The 16305-nt window shown below is 31.7% G+C and overlaps 1 protein-coding gene across 1 annotated transcript; it reads left to right on the forward strand.

The window, feature by feature from the left end:
* The first annotated feature begins 1013 nt into the window (after positions 1-1013).
* Positions 1014-7128, forward strand: LOC115987273 (glyceraldehyde-3-phosphate dehydrogenase GAPCP1, chloroplastic-like). Its single transcript, XM_031110785.1, has 14 exons — positions 1014-1243; positions 1901-1995; positions 2142-2209; positions 2315-2353; positions 3630-3730; positions 4717-4829; positions 4944-5043; positions 5173-5319; positions 5475-5535; positions 5613-5710; positions 5816-5958; positions 6117-6200; positions 6593-6682; positions 6812-7128. Exons 1-14 carry the CDS (start codon positions 1154-1156, stop codon positions 6864-6866), a joined length of 1284 nt encoding a protein of 427 aa, XP_030966645.1. The 5' UTR covers positions 1014-1153; the 3' UTR covers positions 6867-7128.
* The last annotated feature ends 9177 nt before the right edge of the window (positions 7129-16305 follow it).

Here is a 16305-nt window from a genome sequence, read left to right on the forward strand (position 1 = left end):
ATATTTGTGAGGTAGGTTGAGTGTTTCCTACTCCTAGGCTAGGTAGATTAGAATCGGCTTTGATTTTTTTTTTTTTGTATTTGTTTTGGGGTGTTGTTTGGACTTAATTTTTGTTGTTGGGCTAATATTTTGTTTATAGCATTTAAAAATATCAATAATATTGTTAAGGGGGCAAAATGCAATTTTATTAAAACAAATTGTTAAAAATAATATATTATATATATAGAGTTATATACTATTTTTTTTTTTAAATCGCCCGGGGGGGTGCCCTCCAGGTCCAACAATACCTCCGTCCTTGCATATAACATATATTTTTTTGTCCACGCCTCTATTGTATTGGTTAAGAACATTAGAGCATAAAATATTGGACCTAAATTTTTAGAAAAGTATTATATCTATAACATTTTCACAACAAATTATAAGTGATTAGTTGTTATCGACTTATTCTAATTTAAACTTACCATTGAAATTATTTTATTATCTTACCAATAACAACTTGTATAACTTTTTTTTTTTTTTTTTTAATTTTCATTTTCCTATTAAGACAAAACATCCAAAATTTTATGACAATTTTATTATTTTTTAAAAAACTCTGTTTTCTTTCCAAAAACAGAACCCTCGCAGGCCACCATAGCAACGTTTGGAAAAGCAACATATCACAACCATCCATTCCTAGGCCGGCAAAAACCAACGGTGCACCATTCTTACAGGTTTACACATAAATCCAGACGATAAGACCTCGAATACACCGCCAACCTGCGCTTTTTTTTTTTTTAAAACACAGTAAGCAAGCAGTACAGAAAGAAAGAGAGAGAAAAAAAGAGCGAATCGCAGGCAAATTACAAAGCAAGTCAGACAGACAGACAAAAAAAAAAAAAATTCAGTTCCATTTCTCTATTTGCCTAAGAACCTCCGCTCGATTTTTCACATTTATAAATATAAAAATTAAAAATATCAAAAAACAAATCATAACACATTGATATCTGTTTATATATATATATATATATATATATATATATTGGCCTCAGCCGCACACTTCATAAAAAGCCTTCTCTCTCTTTGCTTCGTTTTTAGGGTTTTCTCTCACAGAGATATTATTTTGTGAGTGTGAGACTCTGTGAGAGAGAAAGCTTTGCAATTTGTCTGTTGAAAAATGGCTGCTTCTACCATGCTCAGATCTGCGGCTACACCTACGGCTTCTTTCATCGAGGCCTCTTCTTCACCGTCCGATCGGTTTTCCAAGGTTGTTATTCTTTATTACTTCACTGAATCCATTTCGATAAACTTTGATGAGTTTTTGTTTTTTTCGATTCGGCTTTTGTTGATTTTTTTTTTGGTTCGGTTTTGTTGTTTTTCTAAACGGAAATGTAATTTTGTTTAGGCATTTGGTTGCCGAGAAAATTTTCCGAAATGAAAGAAATCTTTTTTTTTTTTTTTGGTTATTAGCAACTTCATCACTCAAGCACCACGAGGAGTGTAAAAACCAGTTCAATTTGGCTGATTTTCTAATGAGTTTGATTAGATTTTTAGATCATATATATATATATATATATATTTCAGAGTTGATTTCATTACTTTTCTTTTAACTAGTTTTATTTTATTTTATTTTATTTTTTAAATTTGTTTTGCTGAGGCGTTTGGTTGGTGAGAAAATGTTGCAAAATGAAGGAAATCATTATTAAAAATAAACTTTATTACTATAAAAAAAAAAATTAAAATCACTGCAATTTTGTCCAAGTTAGCTTGAATTTGAATTTTTTATTTATAAGATCATGTATGTCTATATCGATTGGAACTTGATTTCTTTACTCTGCATTTACAGAAAGAATCACACACACATTAAAATAATATAATTGTTATTAGTTAATGAATTTTCTGCTAATCTTCTCAAAATTCTCAGGTTTCAAGCATCAGTTTCAGTCGCAACCTCAACATGTCGAAGCACCAATCTAGCCTTTTCGGTACCTCTGTTCCCAGTGGCTCATCTTCCTTACAGTTGAGTAATCCAACAATTTTAATTTTTATACATTATGTACGTATGTATCTCTGTTTGTGTATATGCAGTATGTGTATGTATATGTTATGAAAATTCCTTGTTCTCTTGATGTGATTGAAATTGGAATTATTGAATCAATTGTCAGGACATGTAGTGTGAGGAGCGTCCAGCCCGTTAAGGCTACTGCTACTGAAGTACCTCCTACAGTTCCAAGTATGAATGCAAATTACACAAATTATTTGTATTTTAAATTTCTTTGTGATGTATTAGTGATTTTGTGCTTGTTGGTGATGCTCACTTTTATGTTTATTTGTTTAGGATCAAGGACTGGTGGGAAAACAAGGATTGGAATCAACGGTATGTTTTCCTATGAGTACTGTTGTTGTGTTCTGTTTTGGTTTTTAGAAATACAGTGGTTTGCAGGTTGATAATGTATGTTAAAGCATGTTTGAAACTGTTTTTGTTTGTTTTTTTGTTTGTAGTTGTAGGGTTATGCATTAATTAAATGAATATTTATAGTTGACTTGAAGATTGGATGTTAATGTGAGGATTTATAGCAGTAGATTATTGTGATTTATGTGTATTGTTTTTGCTTTTATGGTTTTTACTATTGATGTTAGTTAATAGCGGGTGAAAAGTAAGGCTTGGGATGCCAAAGAGGAAACTACTTATAAAGGGGTTTATGGGTTTGCACATTGTTTAAGTGTTGAGATATTTTACAGTTTTACTAGAATTCTGTGGTTTTTTCATTGTTTGCTTATGGGTCTATTATTAAGTAGTTTAAAGAGTTCAGTACATGATAACAGCTGTCCCATCTATCTTGGTTATGGAATATAAACTCTGTTTGTTATGCCCAATGTGGTAAATTACTCGGATAGGGTCCAATCTGCTGTTATGTCCTCTGAATATGGTAAGCACTCAGGATTTTCTTTGGGCGTTGCTTCTGATGTAGGTCGGAGTGCTGGGCCAACAAAAGGGGTATTTGGTGGGTTGCATTTTAGGGTTGGATGGGAGCTTCTGTTCTTTGTGGCCATAAAAATAATGTAATTAGAGACTTTGTGATGCTTTTGTTTGAATTTTAGTGGGATCATGGTGATTAATTCTCTCATGCTTTGGTTTGATGATTTTAAGATTAAATGCATTACCTTGTGCTTGCTGATTTCAACCCTTTCTAGAAGGATCTCTTAAAATTTGGTTCAAGTTATTTAATGTAACTTATGAGTATTGGACTAGGGAATTCATTTGTCATTTAGGTGGCCTGCGTTATAGGTGGCACTTTGGTTTGATACATGTAGGACCTTGTATGGATTGTTTGCATGGTCTGTTATCTAGACAATGTATAACTTGGTTTCTCCTATAAAGAAAAAATTTATTTAGTCTTATTGGTCAACTTGATTTTGGCTTCAAGTTTCTAGATTATCAGTTCTACTAAGTTTGGCTTAGTGGTTGCTTGTGCCATTCTCTGTCTTTTGTGGCCAAAATGATGTACCGCTTAAAATGTCAATTGCATGAGCTAGGTGACTTCTTTGCTTACCTACTAAAAATAGTAAAATTCTTATTGCCTCATATCATTCAGAAGTTATTTCATTCTGCCTACAAATGATGATATATCCATGATCCTCATCTTACACAGGTTTTGGTCGAATTGGAAGGTTGGTACTTCGAGTTGCAATCTCCAGGGATGGTATTGACGTTGTATCGGTCAATGATCCTTTTATTGATGCTAAGTACATGGTATGTACATTCAGTTTCTTTCTTGTAAATCACAGATTTGAAGATACTGGATGATGAACATTTGGTGATTATTATGGAAGTCCAATTTAAAAATTTTGGTTTTGCTACTAGTTAGTCCTTCTGTTTTAGTTAAAGTCTAAATCACAAATTACACTCCTAAAATTTGGGGAAGTTTTGATTTTGCTCCCTAAAGTTCTAAAAATTTGATCTGCTCCTCTAACATTAGGGTTTGTTTTGATTGGGAGCCATTCTGTCCATGCCTGTGCCTAGATGGCTGTTAAATGCTACCTAAGAATGTCACATGTGATAGTTGGTCCAATGAAAACATACTGTGTCATTTACATATGCCACATCAACTAAATGGCCTAGAAACAAAAACTAAAAAAATTCTTTTAAAATCCAAAAATTAATCTAATAAAATATAATAATTTTGTAACATAATTTTATTTGCATCTCGATCTAAACCCATTTAGAAATGAAATTAAATAGAACAAGTGGAGTGGGAGAAATGGGATCTTGATCTACAAGAAAAAATATAAATACATAAGGCCCTGTACTCTCTTGAGGTGCTACTATAAATTGGAGCGGAAGTGTGAAACCCTATAAAGAGGTCCTCCGACAAGCAGCCGGGTACTTATTCCTTAACGTGGGACCTCGGAAAGCTGTCTTTGCACTTTTAGTTGTAGAGGATCTGATTGAAACAGTGGCATCTGACTGCTAGTGCTATTGTCCTTATATTAGGGACCCATATAGCTCTTGGCTTGCTATGGTGCCTACACATTATATGGTGTTTTGAAACTTGTGGTTTACTCTATGAGTGTACATTTGGTTGCATCCCTGTGTTTTCTTTTTTTCCCTTTTCTATTACTCACAAGGTGGGAGAGTTGGACTATTAACTTCTTTTACATTAGGATAGTGATCTAATTAGTCGTTTGAGTTCTCTAGATATGATAGTTTGGCAGTAACTTACTGTACATCTTTTGTAGGCATACATGTTTAAGTACGACTCTACTCATGGAGTTTTCAAGGGAACCATCCGGGTCCTGGATGACTCCACTTTGGAAATTAATGGGAAACAGATTAAAGTTGTAAGTAAAAGGTATTGGCCTTAACATCTCGTCCTTATCTTTGTGTCTGCATTTAGTATTAATTGCGGGAACATCTAAAGTTATATCTACTAAGGAGTAACTTCCATGACTACTTATTCTCTCAGGGACCCAGCAGAGATTCCTTGGGGTGATTTTGGAGCAGACTATGTTGTCGAATCCTCTGGGGTTTTCACAACAATTGAGAAGGCTTCGACACACAAGAAGGTTGGTGTGATAATCAATTATGCTCTCTCTCTCTCTCTCTCTCTCTCCATATATTTCCTTTTATTATGAATCACTTACTCTTCATATTTACAATTTTTAAGTTGAGCTTTTTTTGATTTGCCTCTGCAGGGTGGTGCCAAGAAAGTTGTAATATCAGCTCCATCAGCTGATGCACCTATGTTTGTGGTAGGAGTAAATGAGAAGACATACAAGCCAAACATGGATATTGTTTCCAATGCAAGCTGCACTACCAATTGTCTTGCTCCTTTAGCAAAGGTCTGGTTGCGCATCTTAAAGCTTATTAACTTCTATTCATCTTTTTTATAATTCTTTTGCTTTTTATGTTTAATAGTAACCTGGTAGGAGATGAATTTGAAATGTCTACCTGTTCTCTTGATATTTATCTAATTTTTTGCGCTCCTGTTTTGCAGGTGGTTGATGAAGAATTCGGTATCATTGAAGGTCTAATGACAACAGTGCATGCAACTACAGGTCTCTGTCTCTGTCTCTCTCTCTCTGTTAAACCATGTTGCATGTTTTGTAACAAATTTATGGTGTTCTATTTTCAGCCACTCAAAAAACTGTCGATGGTCCTTCAATGAAGGATTGGAGAGGGGGCCGTGGAGCTGCACAAAACATCATTCCTAGTTCAACTGGTGCTGCAAAGGTGTGGTGATTACTCCAAGAAATATAATTTAGGACAATTGCATTAGATACAACCCTTTATATTGGTGGTGAGTGTCATTGTAACTTAATGTTTTTGGTATTGCAGGCAGTTGGGAAAGTTCTTCCACAGCTTAATGGAAAGCTTACTGGAATGGCCTTCCGCGTCCCAACACCTAATGTTTCTGTCGTAGACTTAACTTGTCGACTTGAGAAGAGTGCTTCCTATGAAGACGTCAAGGCAGCTATTAAGTATGTTGTTTTTTTGTTTTTAAAATTATTTTTATTTATTTATTTTTTTTTATGTGATCTTGTGTATTCTCTTCTTTTGGCAGTTGTTTGGGGTCTTTCATGATGTGATGTTTTTACTTGATGATTGACTGAATTCACCTTGGAATTTTCAAATACAGGTATGCCTCAGAGGGGCCACTGAGAGGCATTCTTGGATACACAGATGAGGATGTTGTCTCCAATGATTTTGTTGGTGACTCAAGGTATCTCTCTCTTGTGCTTTGATTGTTTTGTGGTCTTTTACTTCTATATGTTGGTGAAAAATATTGGCAAATGGCAATTTCAAGCTCTTTGAGGCCTCCTTTGTTTTATAGAAATTGTTTGAATTCATCAGTGGAAATAAAATTGTCTATTTTGTGCTGGATTGGCTTTCTGGTTCCTGTGATAATGTTCTTTAAGAAAGTACTAGAAAATGCATCATCTTCTATTCCTTGATATTTCGACCTTTGTGCCTAGCAATTGCACTGCACTTCACAAGATTCCAGGATCTGCACCTTTGTCAATCTCATCCTTGCTTGCTTTTACAGACTATAGTTGAAAAGACGTTGAGATTTGCAATCTCCATTTGGTTTCAATGGATTTTGTTTCATTTCAGGTCAAGTATATTCGATGCAAAGGCAGGGATTGGGCTCAATAACTCGTTCATGAAGCTTGTTTCATGGTACGACAATGAGTGGGGATACAGGTACAGCTTCTCCCTCTTCCTCAGCCACCAACGCACAAAGATATTGACAAATGCAACTCCTTTACTAACAATTTTCATGCAATTGTGTATGACCGATCATATTTTTTGTTGTTTTTTTTTTCCTTACAGTAACCGAGTATTGGACCTTATAGAGCACATGGCATTGGTAGCATCGCTCAATTAAAAAATACCATCAGACGTTTTCTTCTGTTGGATGGCACTGCAATTTTTAGCACTTGCTATATGAAGTTTGATCAAAAGAGTAGGATATAAGTTTGATAGTTTTCGGTTTTATTGTTTGAGTGGACTTCATAATAATGTGAGTTTAGGCATTGCATGATGCGACTTCAAAATAAATATGAAATATTCAAAAAAATGTATGAGGAGCTCATTCCAGTAATACATAACGTTTGGACTTTGCCATCCATACTACAACCAATTTCTCCAATTTTCCCTTATTTACTTGAGAGCTTGATATTGTGTCCAGGCAACGCCTTCTCGTTTTGGCTGAATTTCTGAGTTAGGTTGATGGGTGTATCTTAGTGCCCATTTGGTAGGCTGTTTTTGACTTTTGATGGCCTTTTAGTATTATTTGAAAAGCTGGGAGCCCGTGTCTTTTAGCAAAACGGTTTTGGTGTTAATGAGATTTCAAGAATGCTCCAAAAAAAGAAAAAGAAAAAGAAAAAAAAAAAAAATAAAAGCTCTAGAATGATAATGTATCAGTATTATGTATAATCCCAAGAGTTTAGTTGAAATATACATAAGCGTAGGCAAAGATTTACTTTTACTCAAAAGGTAGTGCCAGCACTTGCGCTCAAATATGTTCTCATACGTATTTGCCTTACGATAATTACAATTTTTGTACGAAAGCCAAAAGAAAAACCATTGTTATATTGGTTAATACCTAGTGGAAGAAGTCAAGAAGAGAATGGTCAAATTTGATTTTGACAGACTGAACTGAACCCATTGACTCTTCGATGTAAAATTTTAATTTAAGGGAAAATGGTGATCGCGACTAACAGAGCAGTTTTCCACAGGTCAAAAGCTTGGGTTTCTTGAGGTTGAGGAATAAATACATGGATGTGCCAATTTCAGAAAAAGACCTATCATCAACATCAACACGGTTTTTTTTTTTTTTTGCATAGGCATCAACACATGTTTTGACTCAACATTAACATTATCACCTCCAATCCTCTAATCATTACTTGCTTCCTCCTCTTCTGAAATATAAAAAGCAAATGTCCTTAGATACACTACACTCATGCAAAAAATTAAGATCTATAGTAACAAAAAGAGAACTTAAGAGAGAATACCACATTAAAAAGGCACCACTACCTTCTCTAGGAAAAGTGACCCCTAGCAAAATAAAAAGCTAAAAGCAACATAAACATGATCATGAATCATGACCCTAGAAAATCCAATCTATTGAGTTCAGAAAAATTAAAGAAACAAGATCCATCCTAAGAATTATTTGGACATCTTAATAATCATTCGAACATGGGGATTAGTTGTATCTGCTATTTTTATTGTTGATGATTAACAGTTCAAAGATTAACTCACAAACAGAAGCTTGCTTTGAAATTATTTGCACTACAGTATCAAGGACACTATAGATCAAGCTAAGGCACATTTCATTATGCCATGAACAAGCAGCATAATTTAATTAGTTGAAATTGTTCTAATTTTAATTTGAATGACATGCGACTTAGTAAATAATCCTACCCATGATTTTAATGTCCTAAGCTTGAGGCATGACAATGGTAGTGCAAACATAGTAAAGCTGAATTTACAACATGATTCTATTAGAAGTAAAAGAACTATCTACCAATCTAACCAACTAAACTTCATGTCTACAACAGAGAGAGACTATTATTTGGGCATTGATTTTTGTTGATAAATATATGGAGAGCAGCTCTCATAAAAGGCATTATAATAATGGCAATAATTCCGTAAGAGTACAAGCCTCACAGCTCAGATAGAGATATCATGATGAGTAAAAACTCCTCGCACTACGTTTTCTAGAAATATTAAGAGTAAGCTCTATACTTACAAGAAATCCAAGGATGTCAAGCATTGAGGGTTGAGACGCTGAAATCAACTCCTCCAATACGGTAAGTATTTGTTTCACAAAATTCAATTTTTAGGTCATCCATCCATTAGTTTGTCCCACCAAATCAGTATGCTGACCTGGTGAGAGTGCGGGTTATAAAATACTTTCCCCTTGATGACTAGTTAATGGATTTATCATTTATATATATATCTATATATATATATATATATATATATTTTTTTTTTTTCCTTTCAATTCAGGCATTTTTACTATAGTATATTTAGAAATAATTTTGTATGTAGTTTCTCACAAAATTTCCTTTGCTAGATTAATTTTTTGATTTTACCTTTTTTCTCGTGATTTATTTTGTTTACATGGAAGTCATAAAGTTATTTCTAATCATTTCTTTATCTAAGAATATTAATAAAGGTATTTTTGTAATCATGCTATAGACTTGAATATAAATATATGCTAAGGTGGGAGCTTCTCTCTCTCTCTCTCTCTCTCTCAGTTTACAATTCAACTTGGTGTCAAATTGTCAATCCCTTTGTTTGGATGGATGATATTTTCATAAAACCTTTAGCTCATGCCTCCTTTCAGTAATTGTCTTTCAAGCTAGACTCATTTGATTTCTATACTCAAACTTAAACATGAGGGAGAGTGTTAAATTACTTCTAGTTATTTTTTTTTTAATTTTTTAATTTTTATTTTTTTATATTAGCAAATTAATAAGGATATTTTTGTAAACATACTATAAACCTTGTTATAAATATATGCTAAGTTAAGGGCATGACAAACACCTAAACTCTCTCTCTCTCTCTCTCTCTCTATATATATATATATATATGTATATATATTATTCCTCTTTTCTCTTAACCCTAATTTCATAATTTACAATTCAATTGAAGTTATGATTTATTATTTCTAAAGTAACATTTTAGTAGTTGTTGCTCAAAAGATAATCATATATATCATTTTAAATTTGAAATAGAGAAAAAATCCAATTATAATTCAAATTAGAGTCTAAAATGATTAGAATCATTTTGGTCTACTTTGGTTCATGTCGGTCCATCTTACCCATTTAGGTCCATTCAGTCCAGTTTGGTTCACTTTAGTCCACTTAGGTTTTGTTGGTCAATTTGGCTATATGTTGCTCTTCAATCCATGATACTCCTTAAATATACAAAAACATGATAAAAATAACATAAGAAATAAATTAAAACAATGTAAAATAATTGAACTGTTTAGTTAGTGTAATGCATATTTCTTTTGTACTTTTTCTTATATTTATCTACATAAATCTTTTTACAAGTTTTAGAAGTGCTTAAATTGATTAGAATGGAGAAGGTTAATATATGAAGATTGAGAAATATTGTCAAGATAGTTGCAACAATGTTTTGTAATGTAAAACAATTTCGATAGCATTGCTTAGAGGACCAAAATTATTAAACACTAGTTGTAGACCCGCGTATTGCGTGTGATAATTTTTTAGGTAAAAAAACTATTTTAGTCCCTAGACTTTATAAAGAGTTTTTTTTTTTTTTTTTTAAAGATTTTATTTTAAATTTTTTTATAAAGAGTTTTATCATATTTTTCCATAATTATGTCTACAACTTTTTTTTTTTAAAATTTTTTTTATCATTATCATGTATTTATTGGTTGATGATTTGTATAACATAGATATCAAAAAAGAGGAAGAACTATTCATTAGATTTTTAAAGTCATGGTGTATGAAGATTATGATATATACATACATTACATACATACATACATACATATATATATATATATATATATAATCTAAATTATTGAAGCACATCTCATTTTTAGTTATGATAGGAAATATAATTTCTCTACTCAGAGTTTGATTATTTAAGTTTAAATTTTGTATATTATATTTAATTGTTGATTATTGATTTAATTAAAGTGAATGTAATGGTTAATTTTATTGCACTATAAAGTTTTCAATGTCCATTAGATAGCCATCTCTATTTATTTCTTACTCCTCTTGACCACCTTTTTTATTTTCCAAATAACGGTTATTAATTGACGTTTGATTTCATTTTTTTTTTCTTCCTTCATTATTCTTTATTTCTTTGTATGTTCTCTTGCTAGTTGTAAATTTTATGGTCATCAATAAGAAATAGATATCACGGATGGCTTAAATAGGTATAGATGTAGTTACACTAATGGTATGTCAAAGGTTTTTTTTTTTTTTTTTTTTGGAATTTTCAAGGAAATATGGAAGGCATTTCTCTAGTTTGGTCTCTATTAATTAAGAAATCCATAATATATTAACGAAAGTAATAATGAGCCTTAAGTTTTTTGTAATTTACGAAGTGGTTAGGTTAGTAGTATGTCAAATTTTTTATTAAATTTTAAAAAAAAAAATAATTCCAATGAAATGTAATAGGCATTTTTTTGAAAAAAAAATTGTGACTTTTTGAATTGTAGAAATATGATTGTTTTAATTACCTTATTTATAGATTTCATTATTAAGTTATAAACATCTAAGTTAAAGTAGATGAATATATAAATGCAAAATTATATGTAAAGTTACAATCGCACAAGAAAAATATGTATAGATAATATATTTTTTTGTTTTTTATTATTCATGAACCATTATTTCATTGTTTACTTATAAATATCTAAACTAAAGATTTTTTTTTTTTTCTGGGAAAAAAAAAATTAAAATAGATGAATATGTAAAGGTAAAATTAAGGTAAAATTATATGAAAAGTTAAAATTACCCAAGATGAACGTTTAACCACTGGTAGATATGTGTTTTTTGAAGACTAAAAGTATACTTGATTGCTTTAGTTGGAACTATATAACTATGCAAATATTGTTGCGAGTGGTTCTATCATTTGCAAATTATCAAATTTGGTGGCCTTACAAAACAGATATTTCATTTTGCAAAAAACTTTACATCAACTCCTCTTTCGTGACAACTTTTTTTTTTTTTTTTTAAATTTTAAATTAAATTTTTTTTTGCCGAAACAACTTAAGAATATTAAGACTTAAGTTAACACATATAGTAGTTGTAGAACATGTCAATGATATGAAAAATAGGAAGGTTTAAATATTTAAAAAGAATTTTTAGTAGGTTATAATATAAACATTTTTCTCTCAATATTTTATGTAACTTTTCCCTTAAGATTAATATTGTTGGCATCCTTTAAAGATGATACATAATATTTTTTAGAAGAAGGAGAAGAAGTAGAGATGATGCTAACACATAAGATAAAATTATTAAGTTTGCGTGATTTAAATTTGTGGCATAAAAAAATTAATGTATCTATGATAAAAGTTTTTATCTAAATGATATATAGTAGTTCATGTTTTTTTAGTCTTGATTCAAAAAATTCATTCTCATAGCCTTTTAAGTCTACAAATTGCTCAATTTATAGGCCTAGACATATTCAAAGAGTGCTATCTAAATTATAAATTATATGACCCTTTATCACACAAATATTTTGATTCCTCCAATGTATGGTAAAGGAAGGTAGGTTTGTGTCTAGCCATTTTCTTGATTTGTGCTACATAATTTAATAGTATGGAGGATGTGATTGGATTTAAATGTTGAATAAAATAAGATGAGAAGAAAAAAGAGTAAAAATAAAATATATAACAATAAACATCAAATTATCCAAGTCATTCTATGTAATATAATAACATTATATTATTATATACTATATGTATAATGCAGTAGGATAATATGTAATCAAAGAAAATATAAAAGATAACAACTTAAAACATAAAACTAAATTGCATCAACTCAAAGTTGAATTCTAATTGACACAAAAATTCATTAACCTAAAGAATTGATGCAATAAAAAAAATCAAACAAAAAATGAAAAACAAATTGAGAGAGAGAGAGAGAGAGAGAGAGAGAGAGAGAGAGAGAGAAGTAACCTTAATATCTTCCTTTATTTTATATTAAGAACACTTTCTAACTTAATATCATTCTTTCTCTACCTTAATAGCTTCCTTTATTTTATATAAAAAAAGTTGGAAACAAAAAATGATGACGTAGTTGTTGATGTGGCTCAACGTGAGCGTAGTAACATTAAATGCTACGCTTCAACTTTTAGTAATATATAGATAGATGGATAAATGATTACTGGGTTGTCCATTTTTCTATATAAGTAATTATTTCTGGTCATTTTGGGTGATGATGCTTGTAAGGGTGCAGTTTAGTCCATAACCCAAATGGTTTAGGCAATGACCCAATGAGTCCAAAACAATGAATTTGTTAGAGAGTGGGCCTAATATTGAACATTCAATGAGTTAGAAGATTGATCACAATAGGCTAGTTAGGATGAACAAGACAAACAATTTGAAAAAAAAAAAAAATGCTCCTTGGTCAAGTCCAAGGAAGGTCTGTTCTTATATATTTCTCTTAGACTTATACAAGTGCTCAAGTTCTTGGTTACACAGTGGTTTTTTCTCTGATTTTTCTAATCACCCCCTCTGTAAGGGAGTTCTTCCTTTTATATTCCCTTCCCTTCTTTCATCTCACCCTTTTATGTGTAGATTAGATTGCCAATCTCCTTAATACTTGTCCCATTAGCACCTTCTTGAAGTCTTTATAGGTAGCTATAAGGCTGAAAATTACTGTTCAGGTATCATTTCCATATTAATGTGGCCAGGGGGTTAAATGCAGAGCATTCAATGTGGTGGTAACAGCTTTCTTCCCAGATATTTCTCATGTCTTTGTTGACTCATCTTTTGCTAAAGCTTATCCTCCCAAGCATGGTTGCCTGCTGTCCAGTACTTGATGGGTGGTCAGACTTTAGGCCTCCACCTTATTGGCCGAGGAGGGATCGCTCCTTGGACAATGTCACCTATTCATTAAGATCTTACCTCTTCCTTGGCCCAATAATCTATCTATCTTTGCTAGAACTTATATGTCCTCGGGCGCGGCCCACGGCCTAATATCTTCATTTGGGCCCTTCATCCCTACAATGCTAATATTACAAATCAAATTCTCATAAATTATTTCACTTTTTTTCACTAAAATTCTATTTACTTTCACATAGTTCACACTTTTTAGCAAGTGTTCTTGAGATATATATATTAGTGAAAAATGAAAATATTAGTTGAGCTTTGTAAGTAAGAAAAAAGTTTCTCTCTAAACTAGTTTAGAGAGAAACTCTATAAACTTATCATATATCTTTATGTTATTTGGAAAGAAACTCTATAAACTTATCGTATATCTTTATATTGAGTGTGAATTTTGAAAAATCTAACCGTTGAATTGTGTTTTTTTATTATATTTTTAATACTTGCAAAATTTCAAGAAAATCAAAGATTAATTACTATGTGATCAATTAAATGTTAAAATTTCAAATTTTTGTGATCTAAAATTGTATATTAAAAATAAGTTTTTTGATTATTGAACCATAAATTTCTGTCTTTCTCTATCCCTCTTTCGTTCTCTCTTTTGGTGCAAGGTGAATCAGTGAATGTACGAGTAAAAAGTAAAAACATTACTACTCAGTTATGCTACCAAATTTTACAGTCATGATTACTTCCCTCTTATGGTCTTAACCTGCCACAATTACATTACTTGTCCCTTGCATTTTGCTTTAAAAGGAAAGACAGGAAGGAACATGAAATATTAAATATTAACTTTAATCCTAGATGTATAATTTTATCAAGGAATTTTAGCAAAATCGATTTTGTTGAACTTGGGGAGTTATGAGAACATTAAAGTTTTTCCATAGTTGGGTTTGCACAAGAAGGAACAACACGATTACTTTTGAAATTCTGAGCATATGGACGAGTATTGGTACTCATAGCACATAACAACGTATAATATGTTTTATATAATCTACATGATGCAATGAAAGCGTTTAATTTTGCATGCCTATATAAAGTAGAGGTTCACAGTCATTTCAACCATAGAAGAAGTGATCTCCTGAGAGAGAAAAAGAAAGATGGAGTACATATATTTTGTGAAATTCATCTTTATGATAGAGTTTCCATTGTTGAAAATGATTATTGGACATAAAGATTTTTGCATTGGCACTCAAGGCACAGATCACTGCTCTTGATAGATCTTCAAGAGAGGTTTCCCTAACATGGGCTCTATATAAGTATCAGGTACGAAACCAAGTTCAAATAAATGTCGAGTTTATAGATTAGTAAAAATATCTGACTATTTTTCTTGAGTTCAATGTTTTGAATCCTCTAATCTAATCCACAATAACTCTGTCTTGAAGGTGGTCGGAAGCGATGTGTTGCAAGTACGTTCAACTTAGAGATGCCAGTTAATCCAAGAAATTGTTCCTATATTATTCTAAATACTGTTGGCATTAAAAAAAAAAAAAAAAAAAAAAACCTAGTTGTATTTAGAATTAATTAGGTTGATGTTACTGTTTGTTATTTTAAAATATATCTGTTATAAATAAAATTAGAATAATCCTTTTTTTCCCCCTTAAATCAAGAAGATTCAGGGCAATCCTTATTAAACATGTGTGGTTTCTAACCTTTTGAGTGTAAATTTCGGACGATCAAATTAAGTATTACCTAGAGAATTAAGAGACGCATCAATATATATATATATATATATATATAAAAGTAGAGACCTCATGCGGGAGTGCATTTTTAACCTCTTTTCGTTAAGTTGTTTTTACTGTTATAAAAAAAATCATGTTAACTTCTTTTCATTATCATCTAAAAGATGGGTTGTTATTGACAATTAAACCAAACTTTATGAAAAGTCCAAGCCCACTTATTCCATACATATTATGACCTAAGTATGACCCTTTCCTACGTATAGATGAAAGCCTAGACCCTAACCCACTTACAAACTCTCTTTCTCCTCCCCCATGCATAGATGAAACTTGAAGACCAAGACCCTGACTCACTTAGAAGCTCTCTTCCTCCGTATAAGCTTCCCTTCAAACTACACACACTCTTTCAACTTTTTTACAAACAACGGTTTGTAGTTCGGATTCATTGATCCCATTTGACCAAACCAATGTTCCTACTCATTTTTCAAGTCTTAATTTAGCCCTTCTGTGTAAACAAATGGAGATGTATGGTCAAGGAAAATATACAATCACTTGAAAAAAATAAAAATAAAAAGGAAATGTACAGTCTAACCTCAACAGTCCCACCATTCTATTTTCTCTTCCTCTTTCAAAACCCCTCTCTCTCTCTCTCTCTCTCTCTCTCTCTCTCTCTCTCTCTCTCTCTCTCTCTCTCTCTCTCTCTCTCTCTCTCTCTCTCTCTCTCTCTCTCTCTCTCTCTCTCTCTCTCATTTTAAGTGCTATATTAGGATTCCCCAAATTGAAGATAGTAGTCAATCTTATCAATGAGCTACACATTGGAAGGATTGTCTATTAAGATAATGAGTGCTCCTCTTGCTATGCTACAGGATAAATTCTTTCTTAAGTACTCCTGAAGCACGGTGAATAGTGTTCCATTATCTCACATTTATGGTAGGGTTCACTCATTAAATTTATGGTGGGGTCTATTATGAATGTAAGAGAAGAGAACTTTATTTTACTATACTCCAAGAGTACTTAAGAATTTTCCATGTTAAAGAAAAAATCAAATGCTA

Source organism: Quercus lobata, chromosome 4, assembly GCF_001633185.2.
Source record: "Quercus lobata isolate SW786 chromosome 4, ValleyOak3.0 Primary Assembly, whole genome shotgun sequence".
In the NCBI taxonomy this organism is placed as follows: Eukaryota; Viridiplantae; Streptophyta; class Magnoliopsida; order Fagales; family Fagaceae; genus Quercus; species Quercus lobata.

Coding starts and splice junctions, on each gene's coding strand:
- LOC115987273 (XM_031110785.1), top strand. CDS start 1,154: ATGGCTGCTTCTACCATGCTCAGATCTGCGGCTACACCTACGGCTTCT. Junction 5,044..5,172: donor AGGCTTCGACACACAAGAAG/GTTGGTGTGATA, acceptor TTGCCTCTGCAG/GGTGGTGCCAAGAAAGTTGT. Junction 5,959..6,116: donor GACGTCAAGGCAGCTATTAA/GTATGTTGTTTT, acceptor TTTCAAATACAG/GTATGCCTCAGAGGGGCCAC.